Source organism: Dryobates pubescens, chromosome 15, assembly GCF_014839835.1.
Source record: "Dryobates pubescens isolate bDryPub1 chromosome 15, bDryPub1.pri, whole genome shotgun sequence".
In the NCBI taxonomy this organism is placed as follows: domain Eukaryota; kingdom Metazoa; phylum Chordata; class Aves; order Piciformes; family Picidae; genus Dryobates; species Dryobates pubescens.
In genome coordinates, this window is record NC_071626.1 from 11188786 (window position 1) to 11205320 (window position 16535).

Here is a 16535-nt window from a genome sequence, read left to right on the forward strand (position 1 = left end):
TCTACTCCGAAGCTGAGACCAAGCATGCAAAAATTTTAGCTGGGGAAGAAGTTTTAGCCACTGGAAAGCTGGCCCTGTTCCAGAATGGAGAGCATCTGTCCACCAGCTGTGTTTAGAGGACAGCAGGCACAAGGAACAGATCAGGAGAAAATCTCAGAAACAAGTAGAGGGAGCTGAAATTTGTTGTGAAAAGAATACCAGCCTTCCTCTCTGATGTCCGAAACCTTTGCCCTTCTACATTCCCCACGCCTTTCTCTTCCCAGCTCTCAAGCCATTATTGGAAACATGCCCATTCAGCAGAAGACAGATACCCTTTCTGGGCTTGGGAAGGGATCCAGCAGAGCTCTAGAGTGGAAAAAAAATACCAAAAAGAAACCCCAAAAACCAACAAACTGGGAAGGAAATGAGGAAACTGAGAGCACACAAGACAAAGTGGAAATGTGAGGAAATTCTGGAAACTAAGGGAGGACCTCATAGCAAGGCAGAAGGAAAGATCTGCTGTGAGGCAGGAGCAAGAAGCCTGTATGTCCTGAAATATTACAGCAGTGGAGTACTATTTAAAAAGGCAAATAGAAAGGAACTTAAGCAGACCTTTACTTATTACAGGGTGGGAAAGTTTTGAGGTTTTGTTCTCTTTTCCTTTTTATTTTTAAAGAAAATCACAAGTTTTTTCCAAGGATGCTGTGGGGTTGTTTGTTTTTTCTTTCATTTCACTTAGATTGGATGCAATATTTTTCCTCAAAATAATGTGAATTATGGCAACTCATACAGAGACTAAACAAGCAGACAGCTTTTTATTTTCCAAGATGATAACACCATCTCGCTGAAAAATGCTAATAAAATGCTCTGCTAGAAAGAGCTTTATCTGATAGGGATGGTATTCATGGGCACCCACTGAAGCTCACACTGCTTTTTAGATTAAATTGACAACAGAACCCTCCCCCCCCCACCCTCAAGCCCCAGATTAATGGAGAGAAGAATCCACGCATGAAGCCACGTATAATATAGCTTGGAGATTATGAAACCAGCTAGAAGACAGGAGCAGAATTGCAATTAATCTTGGTGAAGTGGGGAAATTGCCCCAATTAAAGTAGAACAAATTCAATAAAGACAAGTTGAAAGTGTTGCACTTTGGAAGGTGAACAAATGCACAAATGAAAATAAGAACTGGGAAAGCAGCAGTGACTAACCCAGGAATTGTAACAGAAGACAGACCAAATCAAAGTCAGCCATGGGGCATTCTTGTAGAGAATATTCTGGGATATGTTTTCTGATATACTTCACATAAACCACAAGAGACCGCCACTCTGCTTTGCTTGTTACTGCATAAACCCCCTGCTGGAGTACTGTACTTTGGGGAAACTGGGGAGTCATGAGGGGAATGACAGCAAAACTCAGAGACATAGAAAACACTAGCAAAGGAAAGACTACTAGTGAGGAAAGTAGGATGGTTCTTCTCATACACAGATTAATCTTGTAAGAAGATCTCGTAAGATCATCTGTTCTTAAATGAAAACTGGCTCGATTTGCAGTAAAGAAATTCTCAACTGCCTCAGGAACACCTTCTGATTGTGAGGGTGGTGATCATGGAGCTCCATCACTGGATGATTCAAGAGCCTGCAAGTTGCACATTGTCTGGTTTGGTTGGGCTAGACCTTGCCTCACAGCAGGACAGATGGGCTAAAAATCACAGTTGTCAAACTGGTCTCTGGATCCACAAAGGTCTACGATTACATCCATGAGAAATTAATGTCAGGGTTGCACAGGGGCTGGCTCTTTTGCTGGCAAAAGTGATGGGGATCATAGGTCAAAAAATAATTGAAAGTCATGATTCTTTTTTTTTTTTTTAAAGTTCCTTTCAGCTGTACATCTATGACTTTGGGATTACCAGTGTTTTGACAGGCAAAAGTTATTCCCTTATAAATCAACAGCTACAATCCCTTCCTGTAACAGCTTTGAATGATAGACTTTTGGGGCATGTTCTCTTCTACCACTTGCTAGGCACCAGCAAAGCAAATCTTGCAGCAGCAGTGATGCCCTGCTTTCTGTTGTGATCAGCCATCCAGATTTACAAGCCTCTGAAGGTGCAAGGGGGCACACGAATGCGTGGGCAAGACAGCACTGCTGGCAGACTTGTGCAGTGTTTGGAGGCAGCTGCACTCTGTCACTGGATCCTTTGGCTTATGCTTGCCTTTGAATCCCCAAACATGGTGACCACTCAGTTCATGTACAGCCACCAAAGGACATATTAAGCCCTTTATCTTCAAAACAAAACCAATGAACATTACCACAGATACTCTCATCAGAAGAACATCTAGCACAGAGTTATCAGTGTTTCCTTCCTAATGAGTCCCCCAATGCTCAGAGGATGTTACCTTCCTGGGGTAGCCTGTGCAACCAGGACTCTACTATCATCCCCTTACTTTGACTTAGAAACAAAAGAGCAACACCTGTGGCTATCATAATCACATTAGATGCCAGAGTGCCAATTCACATGTATACCTGTGGGCATATATCCCAGAAAAAGCTAGGATATGCCTGTGGATATATGCACACGCAGCTTTCGATGATGTTGTTGGGCACCACGCATGTACCCAAGGGAAGAATCTTAGTATCTTGACTACTGTTTGAAAAACATTGCCGTTTTAAACCACGAAGCTGCAAGGTGAGATCTGTGCAGCTATCAGTGGCATGGAAGATATTTCCTTGGATGAGGAAGCCAAATGACAAATACCCCTGTGTGTTGCTGTTGCATCAACCACGGTCTCGCTTCTCTAAGAGCGCAGCATTCACTCAGAAATGTTCCAGACAACACCTCCTGAGAACATCTACTACACCGAAAAGTCCAGCTGACTGATGTGCAACATTAGGGACAGCTTAGACATCTTGTAACTCGTTGCAGAAACTATAGAGACATTAAAAGACCAAAGACACTGGAGGGTTTACACCTCAGTCATAAGCCAGCTTCCTATCACGCTGATAACTAAAGCCAAAAACTGTTCTCTGAGCACGCCAAAAGCTATCAACGTGGCAGAGCGCTCGACGTAGATCCTTCACAGCAGCAAAAGAACAAAGGGTTAACACGCACTCTTCTGAGGCCTGTGAACTTGGCACAATTTCTGAATGGCATGCTAGAAAACAAATATACTAATGTCACTGTGCCATGAGGAAGGCAACATTTTTGCTTCCTTCTTGCTGTGATTTTCAGGGACAGAGCATCAGGAATGTTGTGGCAAGTAGCAGATTTGTCTTGCTAACAATATGCTGCATAACAAAGGAAGCTTTAACATCAGCTCACACCCCTTGCCCCACCCCATGTAGATAACCACCCCACGTAGCATTACCTGTACATCCTCGGGATACAGTGAGAAATCGTTTTACAGTACATATTTAATTATGATTTTAAAAACTCTTAACTTGGACACAACCTCTGGCCAGTAGCTAAGTATTGACACGTTACTGAAGTGAAGGTCTGCTACTATCCCTTCACTGTAACAAACAGGAATCAGCATCTTGAGAAGGGTCTCCAAGGGCACCACACCACAACCACTCGCACCGGAAGAAAAAAGCTGCCGATTCCACACACGAGGTTTGACGAGAAGTAACATTGCAGTTGTCTCGGGGGAAGGAAGCACGAAGGTAACATTTCACAGGTACAGTTACCATGCAGATGCATGTGGAGTTTTGTCATTGCTTTTAACCCCAAATCATGAGTAGCATGCAGTTCTCCTGCCCCCTCCCACCCCCACTACTGTATATTAGAGATAGTCTGGGTAATGTACCTCTTTGGTGTAACCATAGCCTGCTAGGCAAGATTATACCACCCTAGGAAAGAATACAAGCAAAACTGATCATATGTACGTTTACACAAGGAACGTTTTACCATTAAAAAAAAAACCAAACCAAAACCAACCCAAATCATGTTACATAGGTTCTCCAACACAGCTCTGTCGAAAATTAAGTTTGAAGCTTAAGAAATAGTTTTGAAACTACAAGGCCACCCCATTATTTGTTATGAACGAGTTAAAAAGTCCCCACCCCTAAAAATCTGCCAGTAGATTTCGTTAGCTGTAGCAGTCTTACCCACTCTCTAACACAGTCGATCTTTGCTCGACAGCAAGAGCAGTTGTTACATTTCTTAAATGCATGAGACAAGGGAGGCTGGGATAGATACAGTTCTCAAATGTGTAACACTGGAACAAATCCACCTTAAGTAATCTGTCGGTCAATTCAGGTGTTCAGCGGCACCACCGCTCCGGCAGGGAGGGGTTTTTGCTGTTCACTGATGTGAGTTCCAGCTTTTGTTGGCATCGAGCTCCACCATCACACATACGTGTTCAGAATCTGAGTACAACAGCGATTCACTGGATAGTCTTGTACCCAAGTTGCTCAAAAACACAGAGAAGCTTTGTTTTCTGTATTCCCTCATCCAAGCAGGGCCACAACCCCAGCACAGCACCTTTGGCCAACACAGAACTATGTGGATGCAAAGTAGAATATTTTAATTGTACTTTTTTTTTTTTAGTCATTTAAGCAACTGCAATGGGTTTAACGTGACTGCAACAGCAGACTTCACTTGCAGGGTCTTTATTAGAGGATTACTGTCTTCCTCAGCTTTACACAATGGAGCCCTTTGAAGAAGACAAATGAATCGATTGAATCCTCGTGGCCAACGTCCTCTGTAAGTCCTGTAGTACATTTTGACCAGAAGTTTCTCCATTCTTGTCATACAACAGCTGTTTGAAAGCTTCATTTTCAATGAGGACCATCATATTCTTTAGAAAGTAGCCTTCACAATAGGAAGCTAGTTCTGTGACTCCAAGAAACTACAAAAAGTGAAATAAGAGTAAGATAATCATCCCCGCAAATACAGTGTGTAAGAGCTGCATGCAAACAAGTAACACAAGTTAAGCCTTTCAGACAGGTACAGTAATGCTGATGGATACATAGGCATGGAGGGGAAGGAGTTAATCAAACAGTACTTAATGCTGGTGATTCTGGTCACCATTTCACATTATAAAGCCTTGGTTGTTATGGAAACAAACTTCCAGGGGCTGAGGCTTTGCTACTTTGGAAATTGGTGGGAGTTTTACCACAGAGTTCACCAGACCTGTGGTTTCATGCTAGAAGTTGTACCCTAAAGCTACAGGTTTGGGGACAGAAACAACAAACCAAGTTTCATGAATGACAACCTTGGTGAGCATGGGACACATGACTGCAGAAACCTCTCATGCAAAGTTTCATGGTTTGAGGAATCTTTGGAGGAGAAATGGAGGCTTGCAGAGCAAGTGTTTGAGGCTGTCAGTGTTTCCCTTATGCTGGACACTGTGTCAGGGTCTGAGCTCTGAGTAAAGGAGGAACTTTTGGCAGTGAGGTGCAGCCTGAATGCCAGAAGTGCTGTGCATAGCTTTGGTTCCAGACTGGAACGACTATAGGGCAGTGTTGCTTATCACCACCCTTTCACATTCAGAACTAAGAATGAAAATTGCTAAACAACAAAAAAACCCAAACCCAGATTAGGGCTAGGGAGGACCTGTCTTCACAAGGAAAATGAATTAATTTAACTTGATTTCAAGCCATGCAAGTTTTCATCTAGTTATGAGTGTGACAGTGTATGTGTGAATATGTATTCTTCTCTGAAACACCAATCACCTCAATTCATTACTTCAATATATTCACAAGACTGAGAAAATAATGTATTTTCCTTTTCAGATTTCTTCTGAGGCCCAGACTGCAATCTCTGCAAGTGCTAAGTGTTTTAGGCATGCACTTGAAACTGTGAATGATTTTGTTGGGAGTTTGGGAGCATTTATGTAAAACACAGCTGGTATCTGGAGGTAACTAATCAATCACTGTTATAAATTCAGTTTGTCCAGTTACTTAATTTATTTCAGGAAGTAAAGAACAGTGACAAAGGCTTTGAAAACTGAAACCCTTAAAGTGATACTAATTAAATGACTGCCTTCGTACATGTTGGGCTCAATGGTACTGAAATATCTTACGTGATTTGGATGATGGTACCAAATATACCTTGGTAAAGTTTAGAGATGATACCAGTAGGGAAATAGACACTTTGGAAGGGAAAGCCACCCTGCAGGAATGGCTGGATAGATTGGAAGACTGCGCTAACAAGAAGCTTATGAAGTTAAACACAGACAAGTGTAAGGTCTTGCACCTGGGAAAGTATAATTCAGGAGTGCAGCACAGGCTGAAGAGCAGCTCTGTGTAAAGGGACTTGGTGTTCCCAGGGGACAGCAAGCTCAATTTGAGTGAATTTGAGTGAATTTGGTGTGCTGCTGTAGCACAGAAAGCCAGCGTGATGCTGGGTTGCACCAACAAGGGCTTCACCATCAGAGATAAAGAAGACATTAGCCCACTCTACTTGGTGCTTGTCAGGCCACACCTGACATACTGTGTTCAGTTTTGGTTCCTAATATACAAAAAAGATGTGGACAGGCTGGAAATGGTCATAAAGATGGTCAGAGGACTGGGAAGCTGCATATGAGGAAAGGATGAGAGAACTGGGTTTGTTCGGTCTTGAGAAATACATATAGAATACATAGAATACATAGAATAAACCAGGTTGGAAGAGACCTTCAAGATCATCGCGTCCAACCCATCAACCAATCCAACACCACCCAAACAACTAACCCACGGCACCAAGCACCCCATCAAGTCTCTCCTGAATGAAGGCTTAGGGGAGAACTCATCACCATGTTCTGGTATTTAAGGGGTGCCCACAAGGAAGATGGAGACTCTTTTTGGAAGGAATGACATGGAAAAGATGAGAGGCAATGGGTACAAATTTCTTCTGGGGAGGTTGAAACTGGACACAAGAGGAAAATATTTCACAATGAGAACAATTGGCCACTGGAATGATCTCCCCAGGGATCTAATGAATTCCCTAACATTGAACAGGGTAATGGGCCATCTTGTCCACACTGTGCTTTTGTCAAGAAATGCTAGACCTGGTGATCCTTGAGGTCCCTTCTAATCTGATATTCTATGATTCCACATTGCAGCTTTAAGAATGGAAAGCCCATAGGAATGCCATGGATGATTTCAATGCTCTCAACTGAGCTTTTAAATTGTCAATGTGACCAAGTCCACATTGTCTCATCTTCCTATCAGTACTTCATCTCTTTAACTCAGGGTCTCAATCTTTTGTTCCTATAGCTCCTTTTCCATAGCTCACCACTCTGCTAAACACTGGTCTACAACTTATGCCCTCACCACAGACAGATCCCCAAATCTGTAATCAGTTCATGCTATACTTTCACCAAATCCTATCTCTCTCTCAATTGTGATGACAAAGACTTCTCTCCATATGTCTCCGGGCCAATCTGCTTAGAAACCCCCATCTGGAAAGGCAGGTTTCATTGCCCAAGTTCCTGCAGGTGAGATTTCAAAGTAGCAAGGACTAGAAAAGGTACCTCCAACCAGAGTAAATTACTCAAAACCTCCTCTTGGCTGATGTGGTGGTTCCTGGCTTCATTGCCTGCTCACCTTATTCCCATCATCACTGTGGTCTAACACAACCTTCTTCCACAGTTCAGAGAGCAAGGTGGAAAGGCATCAGACAGTTGGCAAGCAACCTGAGCTTGAACTGCTTGTGAGCTCCCTTGGCTCATCAGGACCATCTGGCCACTTCCATCACATACCATTATCTCATGTTCACAAAACAAACAGATGAAGCTACTGTGTGACAGGACCACTCTGGGCAGAATGACCTGCGCTCAGATTGATCACCTATGCACTACACAGACTGGAAGCAAAACGTCTTCTCTGTCCTGCACACAGCATAAGAAAGAGGTATCTGAACTACCTTAAATGTGCACATTCAGGTCCTGGAAACCTTCTAGCTATAGCAGTATGAAGCTTGGCCCTGGTAATTTACTGAAAGCAGGAAAAATTAGCCCATGCAGAGCTCTAGGGTGATGTAGCTTAACTAATTCCAGAAGTGAAGACTTCATTCACAGCTGTCTTGGCTACCTCTGCAATGCACTACCCATGCCAGTGAAACATGACCCTGGCCATAAAATTTTCTCAAGCACACTACTCCCAGTGCCATTGGGAGCTGCAGGCATAAAAAACTTGCAGGCAAGGATTTAGCCAGGAGCTGGACTTAGCCACAGGGCTTGTTTAGTCCCAGCATCAGGAGTGTACAAGTCCCTCAAGTCTATAGCTCCATTTAAGAACTTTCTTCAAACAGGATGCAAATAACAGCCACATTTCACAGTTCAAAAAGAGGTGTGTGACTTTAAAACAAAATGATTCATCTAACTTTCAGTAGCAGTAATACAAATGAAGAAGTTCCCACATCAGCTAGAAGATAAGTACTTTTCAAGCAATTCCTGAATTGCTTATATTTTTTTCCCTATTACAATAAATGGACCTGAAGATACACCTCATGTCTTATTCAGCTTAGAGATGGAACTCTATGCTATTTCAAATACTGAGTCCATTTTATCTGTACATCAACACCTAACATTACTACTCTCTGTAGGAAACAGCTGATGATGGGAGCGGAGGCCAGATCTGCAGGGGCTTGGAGCAATCTGCAGGATTGCTGTGTTCAATCAAACCTCCATGTCACGTTGCACCATTTTATCTTCCATATAAACCATGGAACTTATGGGGGGAAAAGTAATGCTTTAGAAGTATTTCATTGAAACTAGTTGTGTATCATTTCCATCTTCCAGCTAAAAGTCTAACTACTAAGCACACAAGAGGAGGAGAAAAACTGAAACTAATCAATGTGGCAACCACCTCCATCAAAGAGTGAAAATAGGTTTTCTAGGTCGAAAAATGCCATGCTTTAATGACTTAGGCCCCCTCAGAAGCTAAGTAAATAATTTGATTCCAATAAGAAGCTGTGAATCTGCTCTCCTCTCCAAGACAAAACCCTCATTACCATCTTTGCACAGCTTGGAAGTGCTGCAGTTTGACAATGTGGTATTTTTAAATATTGACAAGCTGTCACCTGCATTGCATATAACACCCCAGTGGGTTTCAGGTAGGAGGAAACAGGAAAATGTAATGGGAAAATGCAGCTTGGAAGATGAAAGAGAGAGGTCATCTCCAGTCAGGCGATTCCTGTTGAGGAATCTATCAGCGGCTTCAGTTGCCACGAGGCCTCGAGCACAAGCTCTACGAGGAGAGGCTGAGGGAGCTGGGATTGTTTAGCCTGGAGAAGAGGAGGCTCAGGGGAGACCTCATTGCTGTCTACAACTACCTGAAGGGAGGTTGTAGCCAGGAGGGGGTTGGTCTCTTCTCCCAGGCAACCAGCACCAGAAGAAGAGGATGCAATCTCAAGCTGCGCCAGGGGAAGTTTAGGCTCAAGGTGAGGAGAAAGTTCTTCACAGAGAGAGTCGTTAGCCATTGGAATGTGCTGCCCAGGGAGGTGGTGGAGTCACCATCCCTGGAGGTGTTCAAGAGGGGACTGGACATGGCACTTGGTGCCATGGTCTAGTAGTCATGAGGTCTTGGGTGACAGGTTGGACTTGATGATCTTTGAGGTCTTTTCCAACCTTATTGATTCTATGATTCTAAGGGGCAGGTCTGCCCCATGGTGATACACTCAAATTGAGTTTGAAACACTTAAGAGAAAGGGGCGAGCAGTTGCCGTGGATGCTGTTACACTGTATGATTTAGTCACTCTACTTGGTATCCATCAGCCACTCAGTGCCAGTAAATGACAAATCTTAAACGAATCACAAGCTATCATTACTTATCATATAGCTAGACCGAGGAGCATGACGACAGACAGGCAGCACAAAAGCTCCTGTGGTTATTTTTACCTTGGCATGATTATAAATATCCACGCAGTTTTCTGTGTTGATGCTTTTTGCGCAAATGATCTCACAGTGTCGTTGTAAAGCTTCAAGCTGGAAAAATTTAGCAGCAGAAAGAAGCTGAAAAAAAAAAAAAAAAAAGGGAAGGGGAAAAAAAATAGTCAAAACTGCTGAGTGACACAGAATTGGAGCTTGCTTCTTTACCATTTCCTTCTATTTTTCTCTCTGTCCTTGCTTCAGTTAGCATGAAAGTCCTCACAGTCAGAATGACAGGGTTGCTTGGTTGCTTCAACCCTTTGCAACCCCCTCTAGATCCCTCTGGGAACCTGTGCATGGAGAAACCACCACAGGCTGCTCAGACCCATGTGGTGACTTTGGAATGGGGTCAAAGGAGTGTGTGAGAGAGAAAAAAAAGAAATGGCAGCTTGGAGTCTTTGTGGAGTCTGTAAACATGATTCTGGAAGAAGGGATCTGCAACTAAATGCCAGGAAAAAAAAAGGTTCTGTTCAGCCATTCCCCAAGCTCTGGTTGAAACACAGCACCTGGCCTGACTGTGCAGATGTCAACAGAAGGGCCAGGACCAGGAGTATAGAAGATTTCAAACCAGATGATGATAATCATCCTGGATGGTCTTAAAAATATAGAGAGGCAATAAACCTCAAATCTGTTACCTCAGCAGGCTCAAGGAAATGGAGTCAAATCTCTAGATCCTCTTTGCTATAGCTTGTAAGTACTAGTAAGGTCATGTTTGGGCCACTGAAACAGTCTAGCTCCACCTTACTCCAAGGAGTGGGTAAACAGCTGGACACAATGCAAGGGTGGGAACTAGCTTGGTGTGAAACACTGCCTAGTTAACACTCATTCTGGTGTCATGGGTCTGTTAAGCTGCACTACCCTGGTTCTCCTGCCATCAGAACTCAAGATGACTTCCCTCTTTGGCCCTGCATCCACCCTGTGGATCTACTACATGGACTGGTGCTGCCTTGCAATCTCTGCACACCACTGTGGCACAGCCTGAAGCCTGTGGAGTGACAATAGCTTAAAGTTTGAGTTCTCCAACTGATTTCAGTAGTGCCAAGAGGTCTGTCTTTTGCCTTCTTTCTGTCCTTTTACAGCAGGGAAAGGGAATTTAATTTTGTGTCTTTCTATGGTAGGTTATTGTCTCTCAGTCTCTGCTCTGTCTTAGGAAGCAGGTTTGGGCTCTTCATTGCTTGGTATCTTTCTCTAAACCCACCCAGATCTCTTAGGCCAAGCTGTTCAGGTGTTTTGACATTTATCATCCAGGACTGCATGACAAAAAGCTATTTTGTGAAGCCCAAAAGGGTTTTTATGCTGCTAGGTAGGAGCACTGGGAAACAAAACCCTGAAACATCCATGCCATTATTCTGACTTCTCCTATGCAGTCCATGCAAACTCTGCTTTAATCCCATAAATAAATCCAAGTGCTGGAAATCTGCAGTGCTGATGTGATAGCAGCCAGCTGGCCCCAATTATGAATTGCAGCAAAGATTTCTGTGGACTATTTCTGGTGCTTCTTGTTATCATGTTTGTAACAAGGCAAGTTGCTAAATGTAGTTTTGGAAGATAAAGCCAAATCCTATTCCAGCTGCCTCTGTGGCTCGAGCAGTCACGTGATGGTTTGTAATTACTTTAAACAGTGAGGAACCGTGCCCAGATCTGTTATCAACAGATCAATCAATCAGTCATACATTCTTGAGTCACAGAAGTTTTGAGATGTCACAAAAGTAGAGCAAGCAGCCAGCTGAACTGCAGCAGAAGCTTTTAAACAGGCTAGGTGATAATACACACATCTTCGTAAAGCTGTTGCGCTGCCTGGTTTAAGATTCCTTATTTCAGAAAGGTTTAGAAATTCAGGAGCTTCTTTCAAAACCACAAGGAAACTGAAGAATCCTAGAGCTTTTCCTATAAAGCTCAGGAAGCAGCATGGGTATGATGAGTTAAAAATCCACCACCTGCATCGGAGAGGGTTAATTTCAGTCCCGACTAGTTCCATCCTCTGGCTTCTTGCAGGGCTCATACAGACGTCCATGTATTCATCAGAACTGATTCACCCTGGCCACTTGTACTCCAAGGAGGAGTAGCTCCCAATCTTTGGTTAGCCATACTTTGGTAAAAGGCAAGACTCACATGTATGCAGCAGAGAGCAGTGTCACAGGGACAGGCTAAGTGATGTACACTGCTCACCAGCAGCTATTTAAGCAGCTCTGACTTTAGCATTTACTATCCTGTATTATTTCTAACTGCCATAATTTGATGACTGTTAACAGGAAAACTCCCTGAATGACTATCAAGAATTTGCTCAAATATCTCTAGTTCTGTTTAGACTGGTCATAGCTGGAAATGACAGTAGACAATCTTGGGAAGAAGGCAACATCCATATAGGTAATGGATGTATGGCAACACTTGAAGGCTCAGTCAGTTCTGGCTGGCTTGGTTTGGCTTTTGCAAACAGGCACAAAGGTACTGGGTGTTTTACAAGCAGTGAGCCAACTTCAGGTTTTATTTAGAAAACTGGACAGTTCTGTGCTTGAAATTGACCTGAGCTGTGACTCCAGTGGGATTTCCCCACAGTTAAAGCCTGGTACATGCCTAAGAATTCTCCCAAACAAGAAACCAAATTGGATGCTGTTATGCTGCTGAGAGGGTCACGGATATGTAAGCCTGAGCTAATAAACCAAAAGTAAGAGTGTGGCAAAGAGAAGCTGACAGTCCTAGCTGGAGCAGAGGACCTCATCTGCCTGGTTGAATTTGCATCCAAAAGGCTTTACCTTGAAAGAGCCTCTCAAAGCATTTAGCTAGATATTTTTATTTCACATACTTCCTTTGTTTGATGATCATAATTTTTCTACTCTTTCTTCTTGGACAGTCAGCTTCATACTGGCAAAAGTTACCACGACAGGACAAGAAGGAAACTCAGTGTCTCCTGCAGGACTGTGGACAGTCTGTGCACTCTGGGTGAGGCATTGCTGGCTCTTACAGGAGTGCTCATGCCATGGCCAATGGCCCTGTGCCCTTGGGTGAATAGTACACAGCTCCCTTAGCATTGTACCCCCTGCAATTAAGATAAATGTCTCTTACCTCCATGATTTCATTATTTTTAATCAGGAGTGACTCTGCACCTCCATAATACAGATACTGCATGACCAGCTGCAATAAAACAGAAGCAGTGTTTATAAAAAGCAATCCAAGACATCAGGGAATGGGGGGTGATGTAAAGATTGCAGACAATACCCGAGGCTCTTCAATACCACAAAGGATTCGTAGATAAAAGTGGCCTGAACTTCCTGATTTCAAGATACCTTTTGTTACTCTCTCCCGCTGCACACAGTTCAATGCTTCCTTCTCACAGGTAGTCTTAACATCCCAGCCCTCGCCAGCTACATTATCTGGACTGTGTGAGCTCCACATAGTTTGCAGGAAGCAGATTAATTTATTCTGAATTTTCAATGTATTTCCCAGTATGTTCAGTACCTTACTGATATAGAATGACTATTCCCTTATCCCTTCCCTGGTAATGGCACCCCCATCTTCACCCAGCTCTGTGTGGCAATGCAATGCAGGGATGATGAGAAAGAGTGGGGGAAGCTTTGCACTGTAAGACAAGCCAGCTAAGATCCCTCTGCAGTGAGCTTTCAGCAAGCCTAAAGCTATTGTAGGCAGCTGGGAATTATCTGCAGCCGTAACAGTCAATAATACATGGAACTGTCTGAGCTCTGACTCAAATAAAGGGAAGCATATTCACATATATGCTACAGATACAGAAAGCAAGCACTTGTATTTTCAGGGCAAAAATCTGATTGTACAGCACTGCTAGGGAAAGAAACAAAATGGGTCTCTTCCAAGCCTGTCAATTAAATACAGAAAGAGAGAACAAGGGAAAAAAGAATCAGGTGCTCTACCATGCACTGCTTTGCCTGCATAGCCCATGTCAGTGAAATGCATGCTACAGTATCTGGTCAGGCACAACATTTGCTATCAATAGCACTCTGCAGCTTAGTGTATGAATGGAGATGAAGCCTGTGCTCATGAAACCGCTGTTCTGAGCTCTGTGTTTACCAAATACACAGGTACTAATTTGGATAGGGCACATACCATGTTGGTAGTACACGTTCCATTCAAATTCAGTGCAAGAGCTGACTTTACCTGAAAGATGGGGTACTTCACATAGTTGATCTCAATACAAGTACTATCAGACGAGGGCTTGCTAGACAGCAGTGCTTTAAACCTAAACAAAAAGGAGTGAGATTATAATACCAGCCCAATTATCCCTGAGAAAAAGCACAGCACAGTGGAAGGACAGCATCAGCTCTTGCAGAAACAGGATACTGAAATGAATGGATTTGTCACTGAGAAACATCAAGATTTAGACACTGACAAAGTTCAAATCAAATAGAAAGATGCTTCTCTTTTAGGAATTTCAATTTGAAGTTTTGGAAAAATACATCTAGTCCCAGTAGAATGAAATGCACATAGGAAACTCAAAATCTGTGACAATGCACGTCACAAAAGCAAAAAAAAAAGCAACCAGCACCAGAACAAGAGGACACGGTCTCAAGCTGCACCAGGGGGGGTTTAGGCTGGATGTTAGGAAGAAGTTCTTCACAGAGAGAGTGATTGCCCATTGGAATGGGCTGCCCAGGGAGGTGGTGGAGTCACCATCACTGGAGGTGTTTAGGAAGAGACTGGATGGGGCACTTGGTGCCGTGGTTTAGTTGATTAGATAGTGTTGGATGATAGGTTGGACTCAATGATCTCCAAGGTCTCTTCCAACCTGGTTAATTCTATTCTATTCTATTATTTTCTTGGCAGCAATGCAATCTTTTAGGAAGACTTGCAACATTTAAAAACTGCACACCTCATTTTTGAAGGAGATAAATTTTGGTCTGAGTCCATTATGTTGCTTAAAAAAATGGTTTGGAACATAGTATTAACTACACTGAGACTTCCAATGCTTCTATGCAGGCTCAATAAAATTGTCTAAGAAGAGGCAGGAGAGGAAAAGGGATAGGTTGCTCTTCTCTGATTATCAAAGCCTGAAATTCAGAAACAGGTTTCAGGAAAAACCTCCAACTTTAAATTAATAATTGCAGATTTATGTGAGACCTATGTATATGTGAGACTTATGTATATGAAACAATCTGTTTCTCCAAACCAGATATTCCCATTTGATCAGAAGGCGAAAATGGGCAATGGGCTGTCAGAAACATCTGCTCTTTCTTTTTGGTAATTCCTCTGACCAACTAGTGGTACTACAAAGCTTGGCTTACCTATCAAGACCATCTGATCCCATTTTCCATATCACAACTTCTTCTTGTTAATTAAAATATGCATAACATCTGATTTGCTTTTACTAATGTCAAATTCTATTAGGAACACCATTTAGTGGATTTAAAGCTGGAGTGTGGAATGCATTTGTACCTCCACCAATAAGCTCTAAACCAAAACAACCATTCCTTAATTGAAGGCAGGATCAGATAACTGCAGCTGCTTTATGCAAATCTCTTTGTGCTGTAGGTTGGCAGCACATCTCCCATTAATTCCCACTTTGTTTAAACTACATAAATTCTGTGGCTGGTCCTTACCACATCTTGAAACAAGCTCTTATGAAGGGCCAGCTAAATTGGTTTTAAAACACACCTTTAATTATAAAGCTGCATACATACAAAGTTTGTGAGCAACTTTAAGGTTGAGTTGAGCAGGTAACCCAAGGGCCAGCCTTCTGAGCAAAGTGAACAGACTATAAATACTGCCTTTGGGTACAGCAGGATATGTTTCACAGCTATTTAATTTTATTTGAAAAATGCCAAATGTCATCAATGAGTTGTGTGGTAGCTGCTTTTTTTTCCCCCTGGAGACTGTCTACATCAATGCAAGACAGGATTTAGCCACTCACAGGATAAATTATTATTAAGAATCAAAATATTAAGACTTCTCCATGATTAACAGCTGGATGCAGTCACAAACCCCACACAAACGTGCCTCCCTCAGTGGAATGAAGTCAGTTGCATGGATTGTTTACTGGGTGGGAACTTGTTCAATGTCCTCAAGATTAACCAGAAACAAGCTGTTTAGATGTTTGGCTTAGGAAAAATCTCAAGAGTGGGCCACTACCCATCAAAGAATCTTAACATCAGCAAAGAAAAACAAAAAGGCAAATTCTGTTTTTGTTAAAAATGAGAACTGTCTCTATATATTACCTTGGTGATGCAGTAAACAGCAACACTCTATGTGCATAAAATGGTCTTCCTTCCACCAGAAACGTAACATCTGACATCTCTTTGTTGTTAAGAAAATGGGGATCTACAATCATATAAAGAAGAGGCAAAAAAAAAGCTAATAACTTAAGTTTGGAAAAGGTCGTGAATGTAGAGAATACTTTTGTCTTTTGACAAAAGAAGATAATAGTGTAAAAGGATATTGTTTTTAATAAGTAAAGCTCATAAAGCTGTTTTGGACAGCCTGAGACAGAAGCCCCCCAGACAGCTAGATGGAGTTCAGACAAAGGGAATTCAAAGCTTTGAAGCTGTGACAACCTTTGCTGACATGACAGGCAGCTGTCCCTGCTGTGTGGAGCTGGCACAGCCCCCCAACTCTGCTACCCAAAGCAAACTGAAGCTGAACAGATGCTAGAAGGCCCTGCACAACTTTATACCATGTTACACCCCTCTACCTGTGTGGGGAAGTCTTCATGCCAAGGGGAACAGAGTGCTAGAAAAGCAC

At 42.7% G+C, this 16535-nt stretch overlaps 1 protein-coding gene across 3 annotated transcripts in view; it reads right to left on the minus strand.

The window, feature by feature from the left end:
- Window positions 1-3342: 3342 nt before the first annotated feature.
- Window positions 3343-16535, minus strand: part of ABTB3 (ankyrin repeat and BTB domain containing 3) — a 174820-nt gene continuing 161627 nt past the window's right edge. For all 3 annotated transcript variants that reach the window (XM_054167886.1, XM_054167885.1, XM_054167884.1), the window contains 5 exons: window positions 16013-16115; window positions 13959-14040; window positions 12894-12962; window positions 9801-9914; window positions 3343-4826 (listed from right to left, as the gene is read on the minus strand). In XM_054167886.1, coding sequence (XP_054023861.1) covers window positions 4617-4826; window positions 9801-9914; window positions 12894-12962; window positions 13959-14040; window positions 16013-16115 — 578 coding nt within the window. In that variant the 3' untranslated portion in view covers window positions 3343-4616. The remainder of the gene's footprint in view (window positions 4827-9800; window positions 9915-12893; window positions 12963-13958; window positions 14041-16012; window positions 16116-16535) is intronic.